The following is a 20191-nucleotide window of genomic DNA, read 5'->3' as shown; positions in this document are numbered from 1 at the left end:
TCTCTCTCTCTCTTTTCAATCAATCCGACTGTCAGTCCAATCAGTGTCCAACACAAACACCCTTACACACATTTTCATTTTGCAGGCAGATTAGAGACTCCTCCACGTGACCACTGACCTTGTGTCTTCTCTGACACATTACAGTCCCACAAACATACACACAGAAGCTTTAACTTTACACAAATGTGGAGACGCAATGAAGAAATCCGGCAACGAATCGTGTTTTTTTTTATTCTGCGCACAAATGAGGCAACACACACGTAAAAAATGTCCCCTGCTTCGATATACACAAACTGTCTTTCATAGAAGATCTCTGGGGGCTGTGTCTGCAGACCTCGAAGTCGTAAATCACAGTTTTGACGTGTTAACATCGGGCCAGAATCATGCCACATCACCATATGCCCTCGCTCTGCCCTGCAGTCATTCCCATCTGGTGAAACGCACAAACAAATATCAGCACAAACACAAACACACGTCACACAAAGTAGGAAAATCTTGCAGCGCTTCCCGGAAACACATGTGAATGCGTCTCTCTCCGACTGCGAGTGTGTCATTCGCAGCAAATATGTTGTCGCTCGTCTTGCACTTCCTCCTCCTGCTCTCTTCCTGCAAACTGTTCATCTTTCACTCTCTAATTTCTCTGTGATTTTTGGTTTCCTCTATAACTTCTCCTTGTCTTGCCTCCCCTCCTCCTCCTCCTCCTCTTCCTCCTCCTCCTCTTCCTCCCAGTCTCTGAGCACTGGCCAGAGGCGTGAGAAGGTTCCAGCTCACTGAGCAGAAACCCTGCAGTCCTCCTCCTCCTCCTCCTCTCTTCAAGAACCACCCCGTCTTCCTCTCCTCATCCTCCTGTTGTGCAGCCAATAACTGAGGAGAGGAGAGGAAGGAGAGCAACAAAGACAGGGAGAGGGAGAGAAAGGGCAAACACAAGACACTTTAATGATTCCAAACTGCATTTATGATGATGCTTCTCTCCGCGGGACACCTTGACAACCCCCCTCGGCTGCCTGACAGAACCAGGGTCACAGGCCAAATGGTAATCAGACTCTTCATACAAACCGGTATTGTATCTTTCAGCAAACTTAAAATCAGCATCTCACCCTGTAATTCTTTAAATGTTCCAGCGATGAAACCTCTCAGATACAAATAGACCCGCAGGCTCAGTCAAACCACTTCCCATAGGTGAGAAAAGTATCGGCTGCAGAGGCACGTTTGCCGAAAACGCGTTGATCTGACACTGACGAGCACGGAAAAATAAAAGGCTGATGCGGCTCCGACACTGTTTCCAGACGCAGGCAATGAGTGTGTTTTATTTCGCGTGAGTCATGGCAGACATAAAAATGACACAGAAACATAAAAAAGATCTGCAGAGTCACAACATTTTTCAGACTGAACGTGGCCGTAAAATGTTCCCTGGCAACATGTCAAGTTTGTTTTTCCCAGAACATTCATCCATACAGCAGGATTATCATATGTCATGGTTACATTTCTGACACTTGCAGCACTCAGTTCAAATTGTAGCTCTGAAGATCTCAGTCCTGCGATCTGACTTCATGTTTTTGCAGGAGAACCAACCAATATATCAGCTGGACTAGATATATCGTATCGGGGGGTATGTGGCCAATAAGAACATTTTCTTTACAGGGATTATTTTCCCTGTGAAGTTTTCTGTTTCAATACACTGATGTCATTTTAGACATTAAGTGAATCATTAAACGACAGTAAGTAAGTATCCTGCTTTAGTTTTGCATCTTTGTCTCAAGTGTTTGATACCACATTTGAGGGGTCGTTGCCAAAAATGTGTGTATATAAGCTAATAAATCGACATCAGGTATCGATTTTTACTTCTTCGTATCAGCAATTGTCATTGGCCTCAAATATCAGTCAGGCTCTAGTTTGTTACCTCTCAGCCTGTTGACTGCAATTCTTCATCTCACTGCGGTCCTCATTCCATTACACCCTTGCAAAAATTAAAAATGACCAAATCACCATTGTAGACACGTGTTCGATGGATAATCGCACTGAGCACTAACAGTTGTGACAATTACTATGTTTCCTGTGGTGCCTACATGATAAAGCTTCACATTTTGGCAGCAGCGGCAGGAAATGTTCATTCTTTTGTTACTTTAAAAAATGTATTTGCATACAGTTAGTAATTACCTGTTAGGAAATGTGGTCAGCGACCTAGTCGAAGTGTCACAATATATACACTTAGGATACAGAGTATGGTAATTTGATTACTTTCATTTATTTTTGAATTACCGCATTGCCAAAACACTCAATGTATCTGTAATCCAATTACATAATAATTTTGGGTGACTTTGATGGACTACAGTTCCAGTTACTGTTAATAAAGTAATTAAGTAAACCCTGTAACATTTATTCTGTTACTCCACAATCCTAATTAGCAGTAATCTAAAGCATCTCTAAGAGAGTGAGTTATTAGAATGTGGATTATATATAAAAAAAAATGAAACCAGAACCAGCATTCTCCCGAAGCCTTAACAAAGGGATCGGTTGCTAAAAGCCACCAACCACCATCTTGTTTTCATTAATGTGGAACTTCCTTTATTGGAAAAAAAACATAATCTAGATGGCATGTTTTTGTCAATCATCATTCCTGAACACATATTTGTACTTTACAAACGTCATTTTTTTAGGAGAGAGGATTGCCTTGTTTTTCCCTTTGCTCTCTCTTTCCCTCCACTCCCGCCTTTCCTCTCTTTTATCCTCCACCTCTTCCCCCTCTGTGTGATGTGGCCTCCATCAGTGCCTCGCTCCCCTCTGTCTTTCCCACTCCTCATCCTTTCCTCCCTTATCTCTCCACTCCTCTTCTCCTCTCCCTCCAACCAGTCGCTCTCGCTCACCTCCTCCTTCCTCCTCTCCTCCTGTGCTGTCACTCCTCCTCCCTCCTTCCTCCGACTCCTCTCCCTCCCTCCTGTCTCTCACCAGAGGTGAAATGCTGTACTTCTCTTCCTGAAGTCATTTCTATGTTAATGAGTCTCCTTGTGAGATAACGCAGCCAGCAAAGGCCTCGGACACACACACACACACACACACACACACACGCACACACTGGCAGAGCAAGTGAGAAGGATGATAGGACCTGTCACTGCTTTCTCTGTTGATCTGTTCATGCAATTATTTAATTATTAACTGTAATCCGTCTTTTCTCCCCCTCTCTCTCCTCATTTTTCTCCCCCTCTGTTTGTTTTTTGATCGCTTTAATTCCTCTGTTCCCTCCTCTGTTTATATTGTAGTCCGTCCGACAACCACCAGTTCCATCAGCTAAACAGCCGGCCGCTCTGTCAGTCGCCCCATCGCTCACTCAATCTTTAAGTCACTCGCCGTCTGACAGTCAGGCAGTAAATTAGTCGGTCAGTGAGTTAGCTATGGCACTTAAACACTGAGGCAGATTGACACAAACATATGTTTAACTGAGCATCATCGTCCACTCGTCCGTCTGTCGTCACCTTGACCAACATGCACGGGAGGACAGACAGAAGGACAGGGAGAAATGTCCGTTTCATGCATGACTCAAGATCACAGGGCCACCCATTCATGGATGCTGACTGACTGATGAATATAGGTCTGTAAGCTCAGAAAGAAAGAAAGAATGAAAGAAAGAAAGAAAGCCCTCAGTAAATAAACATATCAAAAAAACAAAACAATTGTAAGAGGAGAATACATGCATTTATTCATCCCTGCAGTCCTGTCAGCCTGTCATTTGTATTGGTCTCCAGTGTCAACTACGGGCTCCCATTCATTGCTGTTTAAACAGGCAATACAATGAGCTTTAAAACAGTCAGATCTGTTCAGCCGCCTGCGGCACACACACACACATGCACACACACACACACACACACACACACAGAGGGAGGGAGGGGAAGACGTTTACACATGTTCATATGTGCATACACAACACAGTCACGTGAACACAGCCAGGCATACACAGGCATACGCCTACGATGCTGGCATACACGCTGCTCGTGCGTCCACGTACGCGCACGCGCACATGCACGTACGTGTGTGTGGAAGCCTCGCTGGAGTGGAATCATTAAAAATGGTCCGTGGCTCTTTAAGTGGCGTCTCTGCTTCTCTCCCGGGCGCGATTCTTCATGCATCGCTTGCCAATCTCTTTCTCTCTCCCTTTATATGTATGTGTGTGTCTATATATATATATATATATATATATATATTTATATACATATATATATATATATCTATATATATATATATATATATATATATATATATATATATATATGTGTGTGTGTGTGTGTGTGTGTGTGTGTGTGTGTGTGTGTGTGTGTATAATTGCACTCTGTCTTCTAACTAATCAGTGCGGTGCAGTCAGAGGAGAGGAGAGAGGAAAGCAGAGGGAGACACGGTTCAGTACCAAGGACAGCTCCAGAGACTCCGCGGCAGAAGCGGCTGACGCGACAGCGGCAGGCGGCGAGCGGCGCGGCACTGCCTCAGTTGAGAGCTGCATTTGTGAAGAAACCTGATCAGCTGCGGTTTTTCTAAAACATTACAGTCCTATATCTAATTACAGTGACTTTGACCACTTGAGCTTTAACACCATCTGTCTACCTTACCTGACAGAAAAAATAAAGATGTGTCTATAAGACACTGATCCTTATTAAACTGAAACATCCTCTCCTCTCTGAACCGGAGCCCCCCTTTTTTATACTGACGGCGTTGCGGCGGTGGGCGGGACATCCAGCGGTGACCGCACGTGATTAGTTCCTGAAGGGCGCTGTCACTCACGAGCCCAATCCGAGGCGAGCGGTGCGGCCTCAGGCGGAGTTTGAGGAGCCGCGCGGTTAGTTTTAGTTTGTGTTGGTTGGACCGAGAGGAGGAGGAGGAAGACGAAGAGGAGGAGGAGGCGGAGGAGGAGGCGACGGCTGTCATTTTTTTTCATTTGTACCAACGGGCACGTTTCTCGGGAGCAAGCCCAGGCGGGTGTAGCTGTCCTACAGGCTCCGTCAGCAGGCGTTTTATCGGACTCTGTGTCCCGGCTGTGGCTTAAACTCCGGCGCTGGGGGAGAGGAGAGAGAGGAGACGGCTGATTTTTGGAGTTGAAATTTGATTATTCCCGTCTTGGTGTCATTTTTTTATTTTTTATTTTTTTTGGTGCCCGTTCAACATAAGTACCCGCGCTGCGCGTCCGTCCACTGCAGATAATGTGCGAAAACGTGAATTAATGTCAGCGGCTCAGTGTTGGGACGAGTTTCTGTAGCCTGACGTCGAGGAAGAAGGGGGGGGAGAAGAAAAGAAAAAAAAATATGTCAGTGAGTCAACAGCTGGAGTGGAAAACACACGACGGATCTCGGTCAGCGTCCACTCTCTCTTCATAGCTGACGTATGGGCTTTCTTCATTCGCCCATTCATTCAGGAAACTCGAGCGGAGAGAATAAAATCCGCCTCAGATTTGGGCACTGCTGCTGCTGCCGCTGCTGCAGCTGTGAGGAAGGAGGAAGAAATCCAGCGGTGAGTGAGGGGCGAGTCATGTATTAGAGGAGCCGTCTACATCAGCGGAGAAAACAAAACTAACCCCCCTATTTCTGTTGTTGTTTTAAAGATGGAGTCTTCCCACGCAGACCTTCGCTGTTAATGGTTTAACGGATTGGACAAGAGGGGGGCTGTTTAGGAGAAGCAGCAGAAGTTAAGAAGGAAAGGGAGGGAAGGGAAGGGAAGGGAAGAAGAGGAGACTGGTGGCGGCTCTAACGCAGCTCGCTCTGCCTAACCCCGGGACTCGCGCACGGAAGGAGGGGACGGAGAGGCGGAATGTGGCATCGCCGTTTCCCTCCACTCTGACTGGGTGAGAGCAGTGTCGGGTAGTCGGGGACAACCGGTGGTCGTCCAAACCCCCCTTGGTGTGTATGTGTGTGTGCGCGCGAGGGTGGTGTTGGTGAAAACCGGTTTTTTGATGCGCGAGAAAGTGACGTGCCGCCCTCCCACCTTCCCGCCCTTTGCCACGAGCCTCTTGTCAACTCCACGGACGAGGCAGCCAAGTTCATTCCTCGCTCCCTACTCAAAAGAACCACCACATTTTTAAACCATTTTTTTTTCAATTTATTAATTTTTTATTAGTAGTAATTATCTCGAGTGCCTGTCGGTCTATCTGACTGTTGAACCCCTCACACCGACTCTCCAAGTCTCGCGGGATATAAAGGAAATAAAAGGGTGAATCTAAAAAGAGAAGGAGGAGAGAGGGGGGAGGAAAGAAAAAAGAAGATTAAGACAAACAGGAGCCGCCTTTATGAAGATGCTGATGTGTGACCGCGGCGTCCAGATGCTCGTGACGACGGTGGGCGCGTTCGCCGCCTTCAGCCTCATGACCATCGCCGTCGGCACAGACTACTGGCTGTACTCGCGCGGGGTCTGCCGCGTGAAGAGCAGCGGCGACAACGACACGAGCCGCAAGAACGAGGAGGTGATGACGCACTCCGGCCTCTGGCGAACCTGCTGTCTGGAAGGTACGTGATCAGTCTGACTGACTGGCTTGTCTGTCTGTTACAGTCTCTCTGTCCATGTTCCCCTCAACATGTGTCTCTGTCTGTCTATGGTGTCTGTGTTGTCTCCCGGTGTGGATCCATGAGTGTGTTACTCTGTCTCTGTCCCCGTCTCCCCATGTCTGTCTAACACCAGAGGAGCAGTGGTGTACTCAGTGTGTGTATGTGTGTGTGTGAGAGAGAGAGACAGCATCCCATAATCCCCAAAACTCAGTTCTTAAGAAGCAGTCCTCTCCCTCTGTTCACCCTCACGTCCTTTCTCCTGCAACATAATAAAGACAGGATATTTCCACTCATGGCGCTCATGATGTGAGCTCTGCTCTCGCTGTCATCATGCCGAATAGCTGAAGGTACAAATAAAGCTCTAACGGGCACAAACACAGGCAGCTGGCGCTGTTAATAGCCAGTCAGCTGCAACACTGACAAGTACCTGGGTCTGCACACTGTTGCCGGGACTCTTGCACACAGCATTGTGAGCAATTTGTTCTTTTGAAGCCATCTTGTTATCTTGTTTGCTGAGTATTGACCATTATTTTTTGGAGCCAGAATCTAGTGGCCATAACAAGGAGGGCGGCATCTTCAGGGACTTTCACATTCATCACACAGCAGTGGTGGTTGTTTGCTTGTTCCCGCTGCATCAGTGCCAGCAGTGAGCACCACCAGTCAGAAGTAATGGTGTAGCATCACCTGTAAGAATGTAACACAAGTGCCAATTTCATAGAAGCATGTCTATATTAAAGAGGCACTATGTAACCATTTTTAGCACTATACATTCACCAATCACCCTTTTAATACCATATGTGAGTGGATAGAGTGCTGAATTCACGCCCCTTCAAGTGGTACTCATGGGACCATATTTTCGGAAAGAATGTGTAGAGCAGTCACTGGGGAGAGACAAATATATTTTTGATTTCTTGACTGGAAACTGACAAACATCATTTTAAGTGAAACGTCTTCACGAGACTGAAACACATTTGGTTGCGATACAGCACCTAGATCATATGTGTAGTTCATGGCACAGTTCAGATTTAAAATATGATTTGTCTCCCTCCATTCACTACCATACAGATTTTTTCCAAAAGAAGGTCCCATGAGGGAAACCTGAAGGGGTGTGACTTCGGCACTCTATCATAATGTGACGTAAAAAAGTTAGACCGTCTGTGTCTCTCTTGTTGGGATATTCAAGCCTGTGGATGATCTGTTTAAGTTGTTTGGGGCTGCTGGACTTATTGGATTTATTTGTGAAGGACTCAGGACAGTCCAAGGGAAGTTACTGTATGCACATTCTCGAGGGCCTTGACTTATTGCCACTCTTGCTGAGCTAACAGAGAGCAACAGTAGCTAACATTAATTTAGAAATGCTGTCCACATACATGAACAAACGGCCGACTTCCAGTACAAGTTCTGCATAGCCCCTCTAAAGTTATTATTAAGATTTTTGTGAAATTAACCCTTTGATACTATTTATGGTCTGCATTTTTTCTACAATACCCATTCAATATATTTATTTTTCAGTAACTACCCAAGTAGCAGTTTATGTGGTAGTGGCAGAGACCGCCATTTCTGCACTGTACTGAGTCCTTTTAACATCCCTTCTGTGGTGAGTTCAGTCGTAGACCCTCTAATGATTGAGTTTGCATACCATTTTTTGGAACTTGGTGCTGGATATTACGTCCATATTTTGCCTTATTTAATAATTTCAGTGAGATGCTGACTGCCCCAATAGATACACACCTCATGTTTGGACCAGATAGACAAGTAAGATAAGATAAACTACATAGATTTAAAGGGTTATGTGGACTTTTTGATAAGCTGCGTTCACTTTAATTGGCTTGTTTCTTTGGCTCCAAACTTGACAAGGTAAATGAAAGGATGTAATGAAGTTTGAGGTTGAAACATTGAAGAATTTGAGTGTGTGTGTGTGTGCGTGTTGGAGGTGGGGGGATCATAGATTTGAGCTTAGACTTTGACCTTGGCTTCCCGTCGTCCTCCTCTTTCAACATTTGCTGTTTTCTTGCCTGTGGAATCTCAAATTAAGCAGAGATGCCATAATACTGTTTTAAAATGTGCCTTTTCATGTCAGAAAGATGTCAAATCAATCATCTGCAACCTTGACTTCCAGTCAAATCCACCCCAAAAAATAAAATGGCACTAAATAAGACCCTTTAGCAGTCATTTTCACATACCTGACTGTCTCTTTACGATAAGTGTACAAAGATAGAAGAGCTCAACCAAAGTAATACATGCTAGGCTCGCTTGCTGGCTAACTTTTGAGCTGTAAGGGGTTGTGTTTCCTCTTTGGGTAGGTGTTGTGACTCTACTCTTGAACAAACAGCGCCAGATATCAGCCAATCAAGTTGTTGCATTGACAGGAGCGTACAGTTGAGATCTGAAATAGTTTCAGCCAGTGTGGTGCAGCTCCAGAGTGACTTTTAATAAGCATGGGAGAAGAGGATATCACATTAATACATAGGATTACCAAGAAATGTGAGGCTAGTCAAACATTAGACGTTAACCTCGCAAGTGCTCTGGTGAGATGAGCTGGTGATGTCACGTCGCAGCACTCTGAATTGAGCCACTAAACAGCTTGGTGTTGTGAAACCATGATTATTTTGGGGCAAAGTCATTAAACTTTGGAAGTGTTTTTGATCAGATTTGAACGGTAGTTCTATACATGCAGCCTCAGAGACAGTTTCAGAGACCATTAAAACTGATAAATGGCCTTCAGTGATGTAACTCAGTGGATAAGTTGCATTGTGGGTCATGTAGGCACCTGGTTTTGTCAATGAAGAAGCCTGTGTGGAATAAAAAAATGTGATATCTGTCTCTGCAGCATGGATTTAGATCATCTTTTAAACTGCAGCTTCCTCTGGAGCCACAAAAGGTGTTATGCTACTTTTTTACATATGCAGAAGTACTCCCCAAGACCTGTGAACAGATTTTAATGTGTAAAATTGGTGGAGTTTGATACAACAAATATGTGATTATATCCTTAAGATTGAAGGTGAATCCATAGTAAGTCATAGTAAATGTAAATTTACAGATGCTTCATTATGTCTTGACACATAATTCACTGTATATAATTTGACTTTGATCCTCTGAACGTTCTCTGCATAGGGGCAAGTAAACCAATTTCAATTATCATTAAAAAGACACATCGCCTCTGGTAGGGGCATGCCTGTGTCTTTTGTGCGTGCGTGCGTGTGTGTATGATGCAGCCAGACATAACCATCTCATTCTGGGGGGCATGGAAGGCTATTACAGGGCCAGATGGTGCAGGTATAAGGCTTTATTGAAGACACACTTTCATTAACATACACATACACACACAAACACACACACACACACACACACACACACACACACTTGTAATTGAATGAATAAATAGACAAATTCTAGGATATTCCCAAGCCACCAAATAAGCACAGCTGTGGGAGCAGAACGCCAAGTTAACGCAATGTCAGCACAATGTCAGTGCATGCACACCCACACACACACACACACACACACACACACACACAAGCACACAAGCTTACAGACATACGTACAGTCACTCATGCACACAAATACACCATAAGACAACCAAAGTGAATAAGTTCTCTTATCTCTTCCCTCATTCTGCCCATCTTATCCCCCTTCGCTCATTCAGGGTCCCTGGTTGTCACGGTTTTATAATTCATAAACGCCTCATAAACTGACAGGAAATGGATGTCTCTGACTCGTGTACATGTGGCTTGTGCTGCCTGACATCAGAGGGTGAGTGAAAGAGAGATGGAGCGAGAGAGGGGGTAGAAAAACATCATGTGTGCAGTGTTCTTAGGAAATGTATAGAGCAGTCATGCATATGTACTGCGCAGCCCATTTTACAGTGGCATAGTTTCTTCTGCAGATAATATGGGGCCAGAAGAAGGAAGACTTAAGACTCATCCTGTTTTACAAAAGTGAATGTAGTTGGATTAGCTAAAAGTGACTAATGTGTAGGGTGTTTTTTTTTTGGTAGTGTATTTGGCCTTTTTGTGTACAATGGTGACTTACGACCCTGTTTACACCTTTACATGCAATTTGTATCAGGCTATCATCTGGATAAAGACAAATGCATTAAAATAGAAGATCAGGTTTAGATCGTGGTCGTATTTCCATTTGCAAAATAACAACAACATAAAGCTGAAGACCGTTAATCCTAAACAGGCAACAACACTGACAAAAACAGGCCGAAAGAGAAAATAGAAATACAAAACAAAATAAAAGTACTAACTAGGATTAAACTCAGGTAACAAAGGCAGGATTACAAAAAAACACAAGGGCAGAGAACACGAGGAGCATAAGGAACAAAACAGACATGGAGAATGCAGGAAATGCAGGACTGAATCCAAAACAGACTAAATAAAAATACACTAATGGAGGGAAGACTTAAGGGGAACAGGTGAAACTAATAGGGCAATCAAAAAAGGGCGGGAAGAAACACAAAGACAGGAAAGTGAAAAGTAAAACATGACACATGAGGATAGGTCTATACAAATAAAACAGGAAATAAGTGAACTAAAAACTTGAAGCCCTGACGGATCAGATCTCCCCTCTCCCAGGTGTGAATGCAATCTGTGCAGTTTGGCCACATTCTTGATTATAATAATCACCCAAAATACATTTTCTATTGCAGAAAAAATTAACATGCAAGCCATATAAAGAGAAACAATAAATAATGTCCTTGAATGATCAATGCTAGCCAACATGGTCTCAAGAGGCTGCTGCTACAAGTACATGAAAATAATAAACATAACTGAAAACAAAACTACATTTAAAAAAATAGATTAATGCGCTTGACATCACATATCACAAAAACACTGAAAGTTATCCAGAAAAGGAAATGCATTCCTACCCAAAGTAAAGACCAGAGCCAAAAGAGGAATTAGAGGAATCCCAAGTCACCTGATCTCACAAATCCATCTTGGCTAGCGACCAGCAAGAGAAAAGCTTAATGACCAAAAAACAATGATGGCGGCTCCACAAGAGTTGAAGGAAGAACAGCAGATGGTTCGTCCAATCACCTGGCAATTAGTCTAGAAAAATGGCTCCCTTTTCCCAAATACTTTCCATCTTCCACCTTCCAAGATGGTTCTGTGCAACAAATCATCTGGCATTTCAGGCTGGGAAAATTAGGAAATTTAACACCAACAACCCTATGTGTAAAGGTCTTCACTGAACTGACATATTTTACTGGCATTTGCACTGTCATTCTCCAGATATTCAGTAGATCACCCTTACACACCAGGTGTTATGGGGTCTATGTTACTGTAAGTGTAGTTGACTCTAATGCACCCTTTATTCATTATAGCATCTGTGTGTTTCCTCTACCCACTAACAGTAAGTGTGTGGTCAGGTTGGGATTTCTGGCATGCAGTGAATGTGTTGTTGTGTGTCTGTGCAGGTGTACTGAGGTGTTACGTTCCCTCTGTGATAAATGAGCATGAGGAAGCCAGGAAATGAGAAGACAAGCAAAGAGGGGGGCTGGGCACAGGAGAGGATTGGAGACGGAGCATGAATGAAGAGAGACCAGAATGTGCATGAATGAAGCAGGGAAGAGGGGTGGTGGTGGGTGGAAAGTGATGGATGAGCTGTGCATGGCCTCTGTTTCAGGTGAATCTCTTGGGAGTGTTTGACCACGGCGGGGATCTAAATGATCACCTGGTAATAGAGAGAAGGAGCAGGGTTTTAAACAGAGACGGGGACAAAAATGATCACCCAGGTGGCTGCGGTAAAGGAGGAGGGTGAAGAAAGAGGGTGGTTGGGGAAGGAATGGAAGACAAGAGATGGAAAAAAATGAAGGAGATTGGAAAGAAAAGAAAAAGAGCAAGGTGAAAACGGAAGTTTTTCATTTTTTTTAAAAATGTGGTTTGGGTTAGATCCCTTCATTCTAATTAAAAGAAATCTTGATAGTTAATGTTGCTATTTTGGACAATGGTGATCATCCAGCATTAAGTAAACTGTGTGGGGAAGATGCTTTACTGTTTTGATGCTGTAATTCCACCGTGCACAAAGCAACACCCATAAAGAAATGTTTTTCTAAGATTGGTGTGGAAGAAGCACCTCGAGCATCTTTAGGGTGAACTTAAACTCAGCCTTATTGCTATTAATACCAGTACATTGAAAGGCACAGTATGTCGTTTGTGCATCAAGTGGTCTTTCAATCAAAATGAAACAAAAGACATAGGTAGGGTGGGATCATGGGAGTTGTTGTCTTCATTGTTCAACAACCACCATCATAGAGGAGAAGATGACGTTAGTGTGAAAGAAGCCATTGGCCTTTAGGTTTTCTCTATACTTTGTGAGTTGCATTATCATGTTATTCGTATTCCAAGTTTTACCTAAATGTTATGCTTTTATTTTTATCAAACACCACAGGCACGTAGTATAGCCTTACTTTGAAATGTGTGGTGGCATGACAGCCAAGTGTAACGGCAAAGTGTGTAATTGACCTGCCGAGCTTGTGAATGTGATGTTTTTTGCCTCTCCCAGGAGCAAAAAGTGCAAGCATTTGTGAAGTTATGATACCAATGAGGAGAGCTGAGGATGAGGTACAGATTAGGCTGAAAGTCCATGTCAGAAGGAGGTTTGGGATGATCGGGTGGTTCATTAATAGTACCTACATCCAGGCAACCAGGGTTTCAGCCCTGTTAGAAGCAAGTGGTCAATAGTGACTGTTCTTAGAAAGCAGCTATTTTAAGTGAAACCGTGATGTTTTCCTCAGCCTAACAAAGTCGTTTTGGTGCCTTTATTCTGGAAGTGTAACCATACGTTGGTGACACTGAACTGCCAACACTGCCAAAACACTGCCATCGATTTCACCTCACCACAGACTGTATAGCCATCACATGGTTTGGGCACTTGCAATAAATTGTTTGCAGTAATTTGCTGTGAGCAATCTTATTATTCTAGATCTTGGTAAAAAAGGATCAAACGCAAGTTCTGTTTGATCGGAGAAGTTTCAATACCACTAACATCGCTACTGGGGTATTTTGGTTGATACCTTTAAGATACTGAGCACTGATCCCCAGCCCTACTTATGCCCCTCTGTCAGTGCCTGGCTCTTTTAGCTGAATGGGAGCAAATTCTCATGGCCAGCTTTCCATGAAGAGTAAACGGCTGTTGTATCAGCATGTTTTGGAATGAGTCGTCCACATACTTTTGGCAACATAGTATGACTGGATCCTAGAAACAAGCATGAACAAAAGTGAGAAGAGATGAGAGGAAGATGACGGGGGAAATTGGAAGGCAATGAATGGATGTTTTGGTAATGAACGTAGAAAAAGGGAAGTAGAGTAAAGAGGGGATGATGAGAAGATTTGAAACAGGAAGAAAGAAGTGTTTTGGAGAAAGACAGAGAGAGAGAGAGAACATGGGCGTTTGAGGAACAACAGACTGAGAGAGAGAGAGAAAGAGGAGAGGTGTGCAACCAAGCAGAACCTGTCTCGTTCTCTTTCATCAGCCATCACTGTGGAAACTAGCCTCTTCCTCTCCCTCTTTTCCCTCCCTCCCGTCTTCTCTCTCCTCCGCCTGGAAAGAGGTAATCAGAGAGAGTGAGTGAGGTAGGGACAGAGAGAGAGAGGAAGAGGCACAGTCACACACACTGAGCTGTCAGAGGCGCTCTGAGGAAACAAGCAGTCCAATTTGCTCTGCTTTTCAACTTCCTTTCCTCGCTCTTGCTCACTCCCTCCTCTTCTTCTCCTCTGTTTTCTAGTTGACAAAACGCTTTATATTCTGGATGCATGTGTTTGTGTGTGTGCATGTGGCTGGGCTGAGACGGGCCACTCACATGCAGCTTTTGGACCATTCATCAGCTGATTAGGGACAGCTCCCCTGGGAATGAGGCTGTCCTCACCACAATAACTACAGCAATGGTCAATTGTTCAGATACCTAAAACGACCTGTGTTCATGTTTTACTGACACAAACCCATTTTCTCTCAGAAGCAAAGGAGAAAGTTGTTCGATGTTACAACACTGGAAAACCTTGCAGGAAGTTGCTTGGTTTGGACTGAGCGTGACCGTATAAAGAGTGTGATTTTACCATGCCAGTCTTCTGTTTGCATCCGTAACCTACAAACAGTGAAAGATAACCATGATCAGTTCCTGAACTTAACCAAGTAGTTTGTGGCCACACTCTGGACTATGTTGTTGGATAGTGGGTGCACCACTTTAGCCCTGACTAGAATATGTCATCAGCTACCGTATGGATAGCTAATTCTATTTTATACAGACAGTCATGGTTCCAAGATGATTTACTTTTTCTAGTGCCACCGTGAAGTTGACATGGTTTTGAGGAGATTAATTATATGACTTTGGTGATCTCTTCCTTTGACATCTAGTGCCATAATAAAATCAGATGTTCAACCTGTTTAATACTTTGATTAATGATCAAATTCCTTTGCAAACTAATGACTTCCCCATTAGAGTTGGATGTACTTGGTGTTTAGTGGTAGTTGGCAAAATTAGCATGCGTAAACAAAACAAAACCTAAACCAAGATGTTGAACCTGCTGAATATTACCTGCTGAAGAACATTATGTTTGCATGCTAATGCTAGCATTTAGATCAAAGCACTGCTGTGCCCAAGTACAGTGTCACAGAGCCAATAGCATGGCTGTGGACTTGTAACCACGATCATTCTCTAACCGCAACGTAATATTTGCAGGAAAAGATCATCTGAATCCTTCAGTTAGAGACAAGTCTGTGTATGTGTCACTTTAGAGGGGGACAAATTCTTTTGTCATTTAGTATGAAGGACTTGTTTATGTAAAGGCATTTGGTGTCCCTGCTTTGTTTTAACTGCAGCAGCACAAATAGATAAAAGCTAAAATCCTGTAATTATTAGTTAAATTTAGCCAAGTTAGAAACTGCTAACTAAACAGCCTATTCAGTTTTAATACCTCCGCCAAGGGTGTTATATTTTGACCCGTGTGCATTTGTTGGTTGGTTGTCAGCAGGATTACACAAAAACTACTCAACAGATTCCCACAGAACTTGGATGAGGATGGATCTTGGACCAGAATAGACCCTATTAACTTTTGGTGAGGATCCAAGTGAAGGGCCTTAAACTTATTTACTTATTTCTCACTTTCTTTTTGGGGGGGGGACATTTTCATTAATTCCTCAGGGAATAATGCATGCATCCAAAGACAAATCTGAATCTAGTAGATTATAACATGTTTTATTTGATATTGGTTCAGGCTTAATTGAAAAAAAGGGGACTGTTGGGCCTTGGCAGAGGTAAGCATTCTACTGAGTGCCGTTCCAGTTAAAATAACTCATTCTCAAGAACATCAAATGCATTTCTCTTTGCACATATATCTCATGGTTTACTGTTGTGGGAATTCAGTTTGTTTTTACACACAGAAGACACAATGCTCTCCCACTACACTCAAAGTAAACCCGTAAGCTCTCATGTCAATCAAATGCTACAGATTTGACATATTTGCTTCCTGACATCACCTGATTTCTTTTCTCCTACCTGTCAAAACATGTTCACCTCATACTGTACCTGTCGCTTTGATCTGTGAACACATTTTACTGACCTGAATCTATCCTTACTTCAGAGCACGCTTGGCTGATTATTGTTATTTCAGTTGTCTGTGGTTTTTGCAGTGGTCTTGCAATTTATGGTGATTTATGGTGTTTCTGTGTTTCAGTGTGTGTGCATATGCGGGACAGAGTTAGATCAAGGACAACACAGCTGGCACCTCATGCCCAGCTAGTCACAATCGTTGGGGCGTCTGGGCACGTTGTTGTTTGTGTTTGTCTCCTTTTTAACCTTTATTTGAGGCACTATTGTACCTAGTGGGATATACTCACTGTTTAGCATGCACACTGCATTGTGCGCTTGTGATTTAACATGCAGAACTAGACTGCTACAGTAGGCAAATATTTATGTTCCATTCAGAGTTCAGAGTTGTTCACCTCTGTTGTGATGATACAGTTTGATTGTATCAATATTATGGTGATGATAATTAAACAGATAGGGGAAAGAAGACAGCAGAGAGTGCAGGCTAACCAAAAAGAGTTAGAGAGAGTGAAGCAGAGTGGAAAAAAATAGAGATGGAGGTGCAAAAAGATAAAGTAAGATGTGAGGTAAAGCTAAATAATAAAAGTGTGTTTGTAGCTCGGCACTCTCAAGAACAGCTAGCAGTTAGTCAGGAGTCGGTGAAACGGAAAGTGTTTCTCCTCTACCTCTCGTCTTTTAGCCCTTGGATTTGCTGTACTAGTGTTTTCATACATAATTTCCCAATGTGTGTGTGAGCATGTGTGCTGAACTGTGTGTCTCAGGGGCCCTTTCAGACATGGAAACTGTAACATTCATCTGTCTATTTAATTGTGGCTTTTTGGCATTAATACAATGGTCATCATGACATAAATGTTCAGCCGATATTCAAATATAAGCAGCTATTATTATCATTCTGAGTAATAGTACACATACTGTACTTCACTGCAGCCTTTATTTTGGACTGCGTCATGGAGTTGTGCCTAGGTAAGAAATGATAGCATACATGCGAAGAGTGCACATGTGTGTGTCTGTGTTCATATGAGCATGTGTGTACAGATATGTGACAGCAGCAGCGTACTGGGCCCAGTAGGAGAAACTAAACCACATGACTCAGAGACACACACAGGATGGCAATCGTGCGCGAACTGGACTCCCATGCCTATTCGCCGTGTCCCATAATTCCTTGCTGTGGCTGTGGTTGCAGATGCCCCCAGGCCATGTTGACCTTTGTGAGGCAAATGTCTCCTGATAGATGGTCCCACCGTGTGTGTGTATGTCTGTGTGTGTATGTGTGTGTGTGTGTGTGTGTGTGTGTGTTTGTGTGTGTCTATGTTCATTAGTTTACTGTTAATTAGAGTGTATCCACAACACACACAGGCTGAAGCACACCACACACACAAACAGACTTTGATGTCTCTGTATGCACATGCTTACATGACCTTCGAGGTGCATCGAATTAGAGAAACAGATTAGAGTTGTGACGTAGTGTCGTAGGGGTGGGAATCTCTTGGCACCTCACAATTTGATTCGACTCAAATTCAGAGGTCAACGATTCGATTCTAAACCGATTATCGATGCATCTCGATGCAACAGTTTTTGTGGACATTTCCATGCATGATTTAAAGAAATAATAATAATAATTAAATCTGACTTTGCTACTCAGAGTTTGCTAATCACTTCCTACTTTTGTGATGGTCATTAAAAAAAATCAACAGATGAATTACCTTCTCTAATATGTTATTAAAGAAAAGACTTTTCTTTGTCACAAATAGATATGACTTTCTATGAACACAGAATCCTCCTGTTACAGACAATGAGCATATCCCTGAGAAAAACAGTATACTGTAGCCTATATAAACATAAAAACCTATGTATCAGCTCTCATACTAAAACATGGCTACTTTTGGTCATTGATAATAAAAAAATAAACAGATAAATTTTTCTGCTCTATGTGTCATTAAAGAAAAAGCTGCTCTCAGTCAAAGATAACAATACGTCTTCTCTTATCACAAAATCCTCCTGTTATGGGTAATATCCCAATGCTATGCTACTTTATGCCGCTTGCATTTCAACACATTGTGCAACAACTTTTTGCACAACGTGCAGTCTGCACAAATGTATCCGACAGTATCCACACCTGTTATGGATTTGCAGCATTTTTTGTCTGCTACAGTATAAATGTATCTTCCGTAAATTACTTGCAAATCATATTGATGGATGGGTGCTGGTGTGGTCCTTTTACTCAACACTTAGGGCAAGCTGTCTGCCATGATACAAGGCTACAGCAAAAGGTTGTCTGTTTTGGTGTAACAGTGACAATCAAGCATTTCTGTTATTTACCAAAAGACATTTTAACTTATTTTTAATTATAAGGGAAAATTCCAACACTATATTTAAAAACATATTGATATAATGTTAGACTGCAAGAAGGGCTGACTGAATGTGATTGCAGTTTGACTTGTTTTGGCATAATGTTCATTTTGATGGTGTTTATTCTGCCTAGGGATAGCACGAGCAATAGTTGACCAATTTCAGGGTATTTAAATGTATATGAAGACAATAGTTTACTAGTGTGTTCCTATAATTTCACTGTATAGTCTAAAAATTGACAGTACTTTAAGAGCATGTAGGTTCTTATATATAAAGAAGGATATCGTCAACATATTTAGAAAAATGTACATTTTGTACCGTTTCTCAGTTTTCATTTTAAATGCAGGTCACTATGAATTGCTATGGCTAGTGGTTTGATTGCAATGGCATTTAATGAAAAGAATAGGCGACCTTCTGTTGTTGCATTATTATTTGTATGAAGAAAACTTAATCCAGAGTCTTAATCCAGTGTAACTTTCAAACCAACTGAACAAGAGGCCCTATTGTTTTTTTTTCCTGTCTGATAAAGTGAAATAATACTGTGAAGGACATTATCCAAACTCCTGCTTATCTAATTTCCCAAAAATTTGGAGAAAGGGAAATTGTACTGATCTGAGCCACCAGTTCACCTGCTTAAGTTGCATCTAAGTAAAGGACATTATTTAGAGGCCATCATTGAGGTACAGGTTTGAATAAAATTTCAATAATTGAGGTAATCTTAAAGCCATCAAATAAATGACTAATAATTGTTTATTGATTAACTTTTTAATCCCTTATCTGGAGACAAACCTATGGGTGTCTATTTTATTGGTTCTGTTTATCTCTCAAATGGGATCATGATTTTAATCATGTAATGGCTTTGTTATTACAGAAAATGTGCTAAGCCCATATGTATTGATAGCTATTTGTTTTTATCGTCCACTTGAGTGTCTTTGAGTGATTTTGCAGTGCAAGCCACATCCTCCTCTCGTTCCGTTTCTCATAAAAGTGTTGTGATGCAAATTAGATATTAGCATTTGTTTTATATTAAGTGGGGATGCTGCTTCATCAAAAAAACTACCAAATGTAATTTTGTATTGCATCGTTGGAGCCTCTGTGTAGTGCCTAGACTCAACCTAAAATAATTCATTCACATTTTCTGAAAGGTTTTAGGTGTTTTAGATTTTCCCTTTGTCTGCCTGCCTCCTGCTCCTTTGTAGGTTTTGTCCTGAGCCAAAAACCTTTGTTGTATTTAAATTGGCTATTGAACCCAGAGGGCTGATATCATTGAAGTTTAGGTTTACTGCATAATCAATCTGAATCAACATTATTTCACATATGCACTGCCTTGGAGAAACAAAGAGAGAGTGAGGAAGGAAAGCAGATTGCGAAGGCGAATAAGAGAGAGTCGAGGGAAAAGGAGATGATGATGTCGAAGAAACAAGGTTGAAAGTTAGACAAAACTACACAGTAAACAACAAAAACTAGTTGCAGGGATGTAATGTAACCTTTAATTCATGAAACAAAATGTTTCTTCCTTTTCAAACCAGGTCATATGCAATACACTATTTGGCACTGTGTGTCTCTAAGTTTGTGTGTGTGTGTGTGTGTGTGTGTGTGTGTGTGTGTGTGTGTGTGTGTGTGTGTGTGTGTGTGTGTGTGTGTTGCACTGGTTTCTCTTTGATGAGATCATAGACTGGTTGTGACACTTGACATAAGTCTGTGTGACAGCTACTGACTCACTCACTGATACAGCATTTGGAGGTAGCTCTCCAAAACCTCAGTGTGGGCTGAG

The 20191-nt window shown here is 42.4% G+C and overlaps 1 protein-coding gene across 2 annotated transcripts in view; it reads left to right on the top strand.

Moving 5' to 3' along the window:
* The first annotated feature begins 4729 nt into the window (after positions 1–4729).
* The window catches only part of cacng3b (calcium channel, voltage-dependent, gamma subunit 3b), a 35190-nt gene continuing 19728 nt past the window's right edge, over positions 4730–20191 (top strand). The window contains exons 1-2 of one of the 2 annotated variants that reach the window (XM_030407909.1): positions 4730–5490; positions 5582–6479. In XM_030407909.1, coding sequence (XP_030263769.1) covers positions 6263–6479 — 217 coding nt within the window. In that variant the 5' untranslated portion in view covers positions 4730–5490; positions 5582–6262. Of the gene's footprint in view, positions 6480–20191 lie in introns of both variants that reach the window. The other variant, XM_030407907.1, reaches the window with a different exon arrangement.

This window comes from Sparus aurata, chromosome 23 (assembly GCF_900880675.1).
Source record: "Sparus aurata chromosome 23, fSpaAur1.1, whole genome shotgun sequence".
Classification (NCBI taxonomy): domain Eukaryota; kingdom Metazoa; phylum Chordata; class Actinopteri; order Spariformes; family Sparidae; genus Sparus; species Sparus aurata.
Note: the sequence above shows the minus strand (reverse complement) of the source record. Positions and strands in the feature narration are given on the sequence as shown.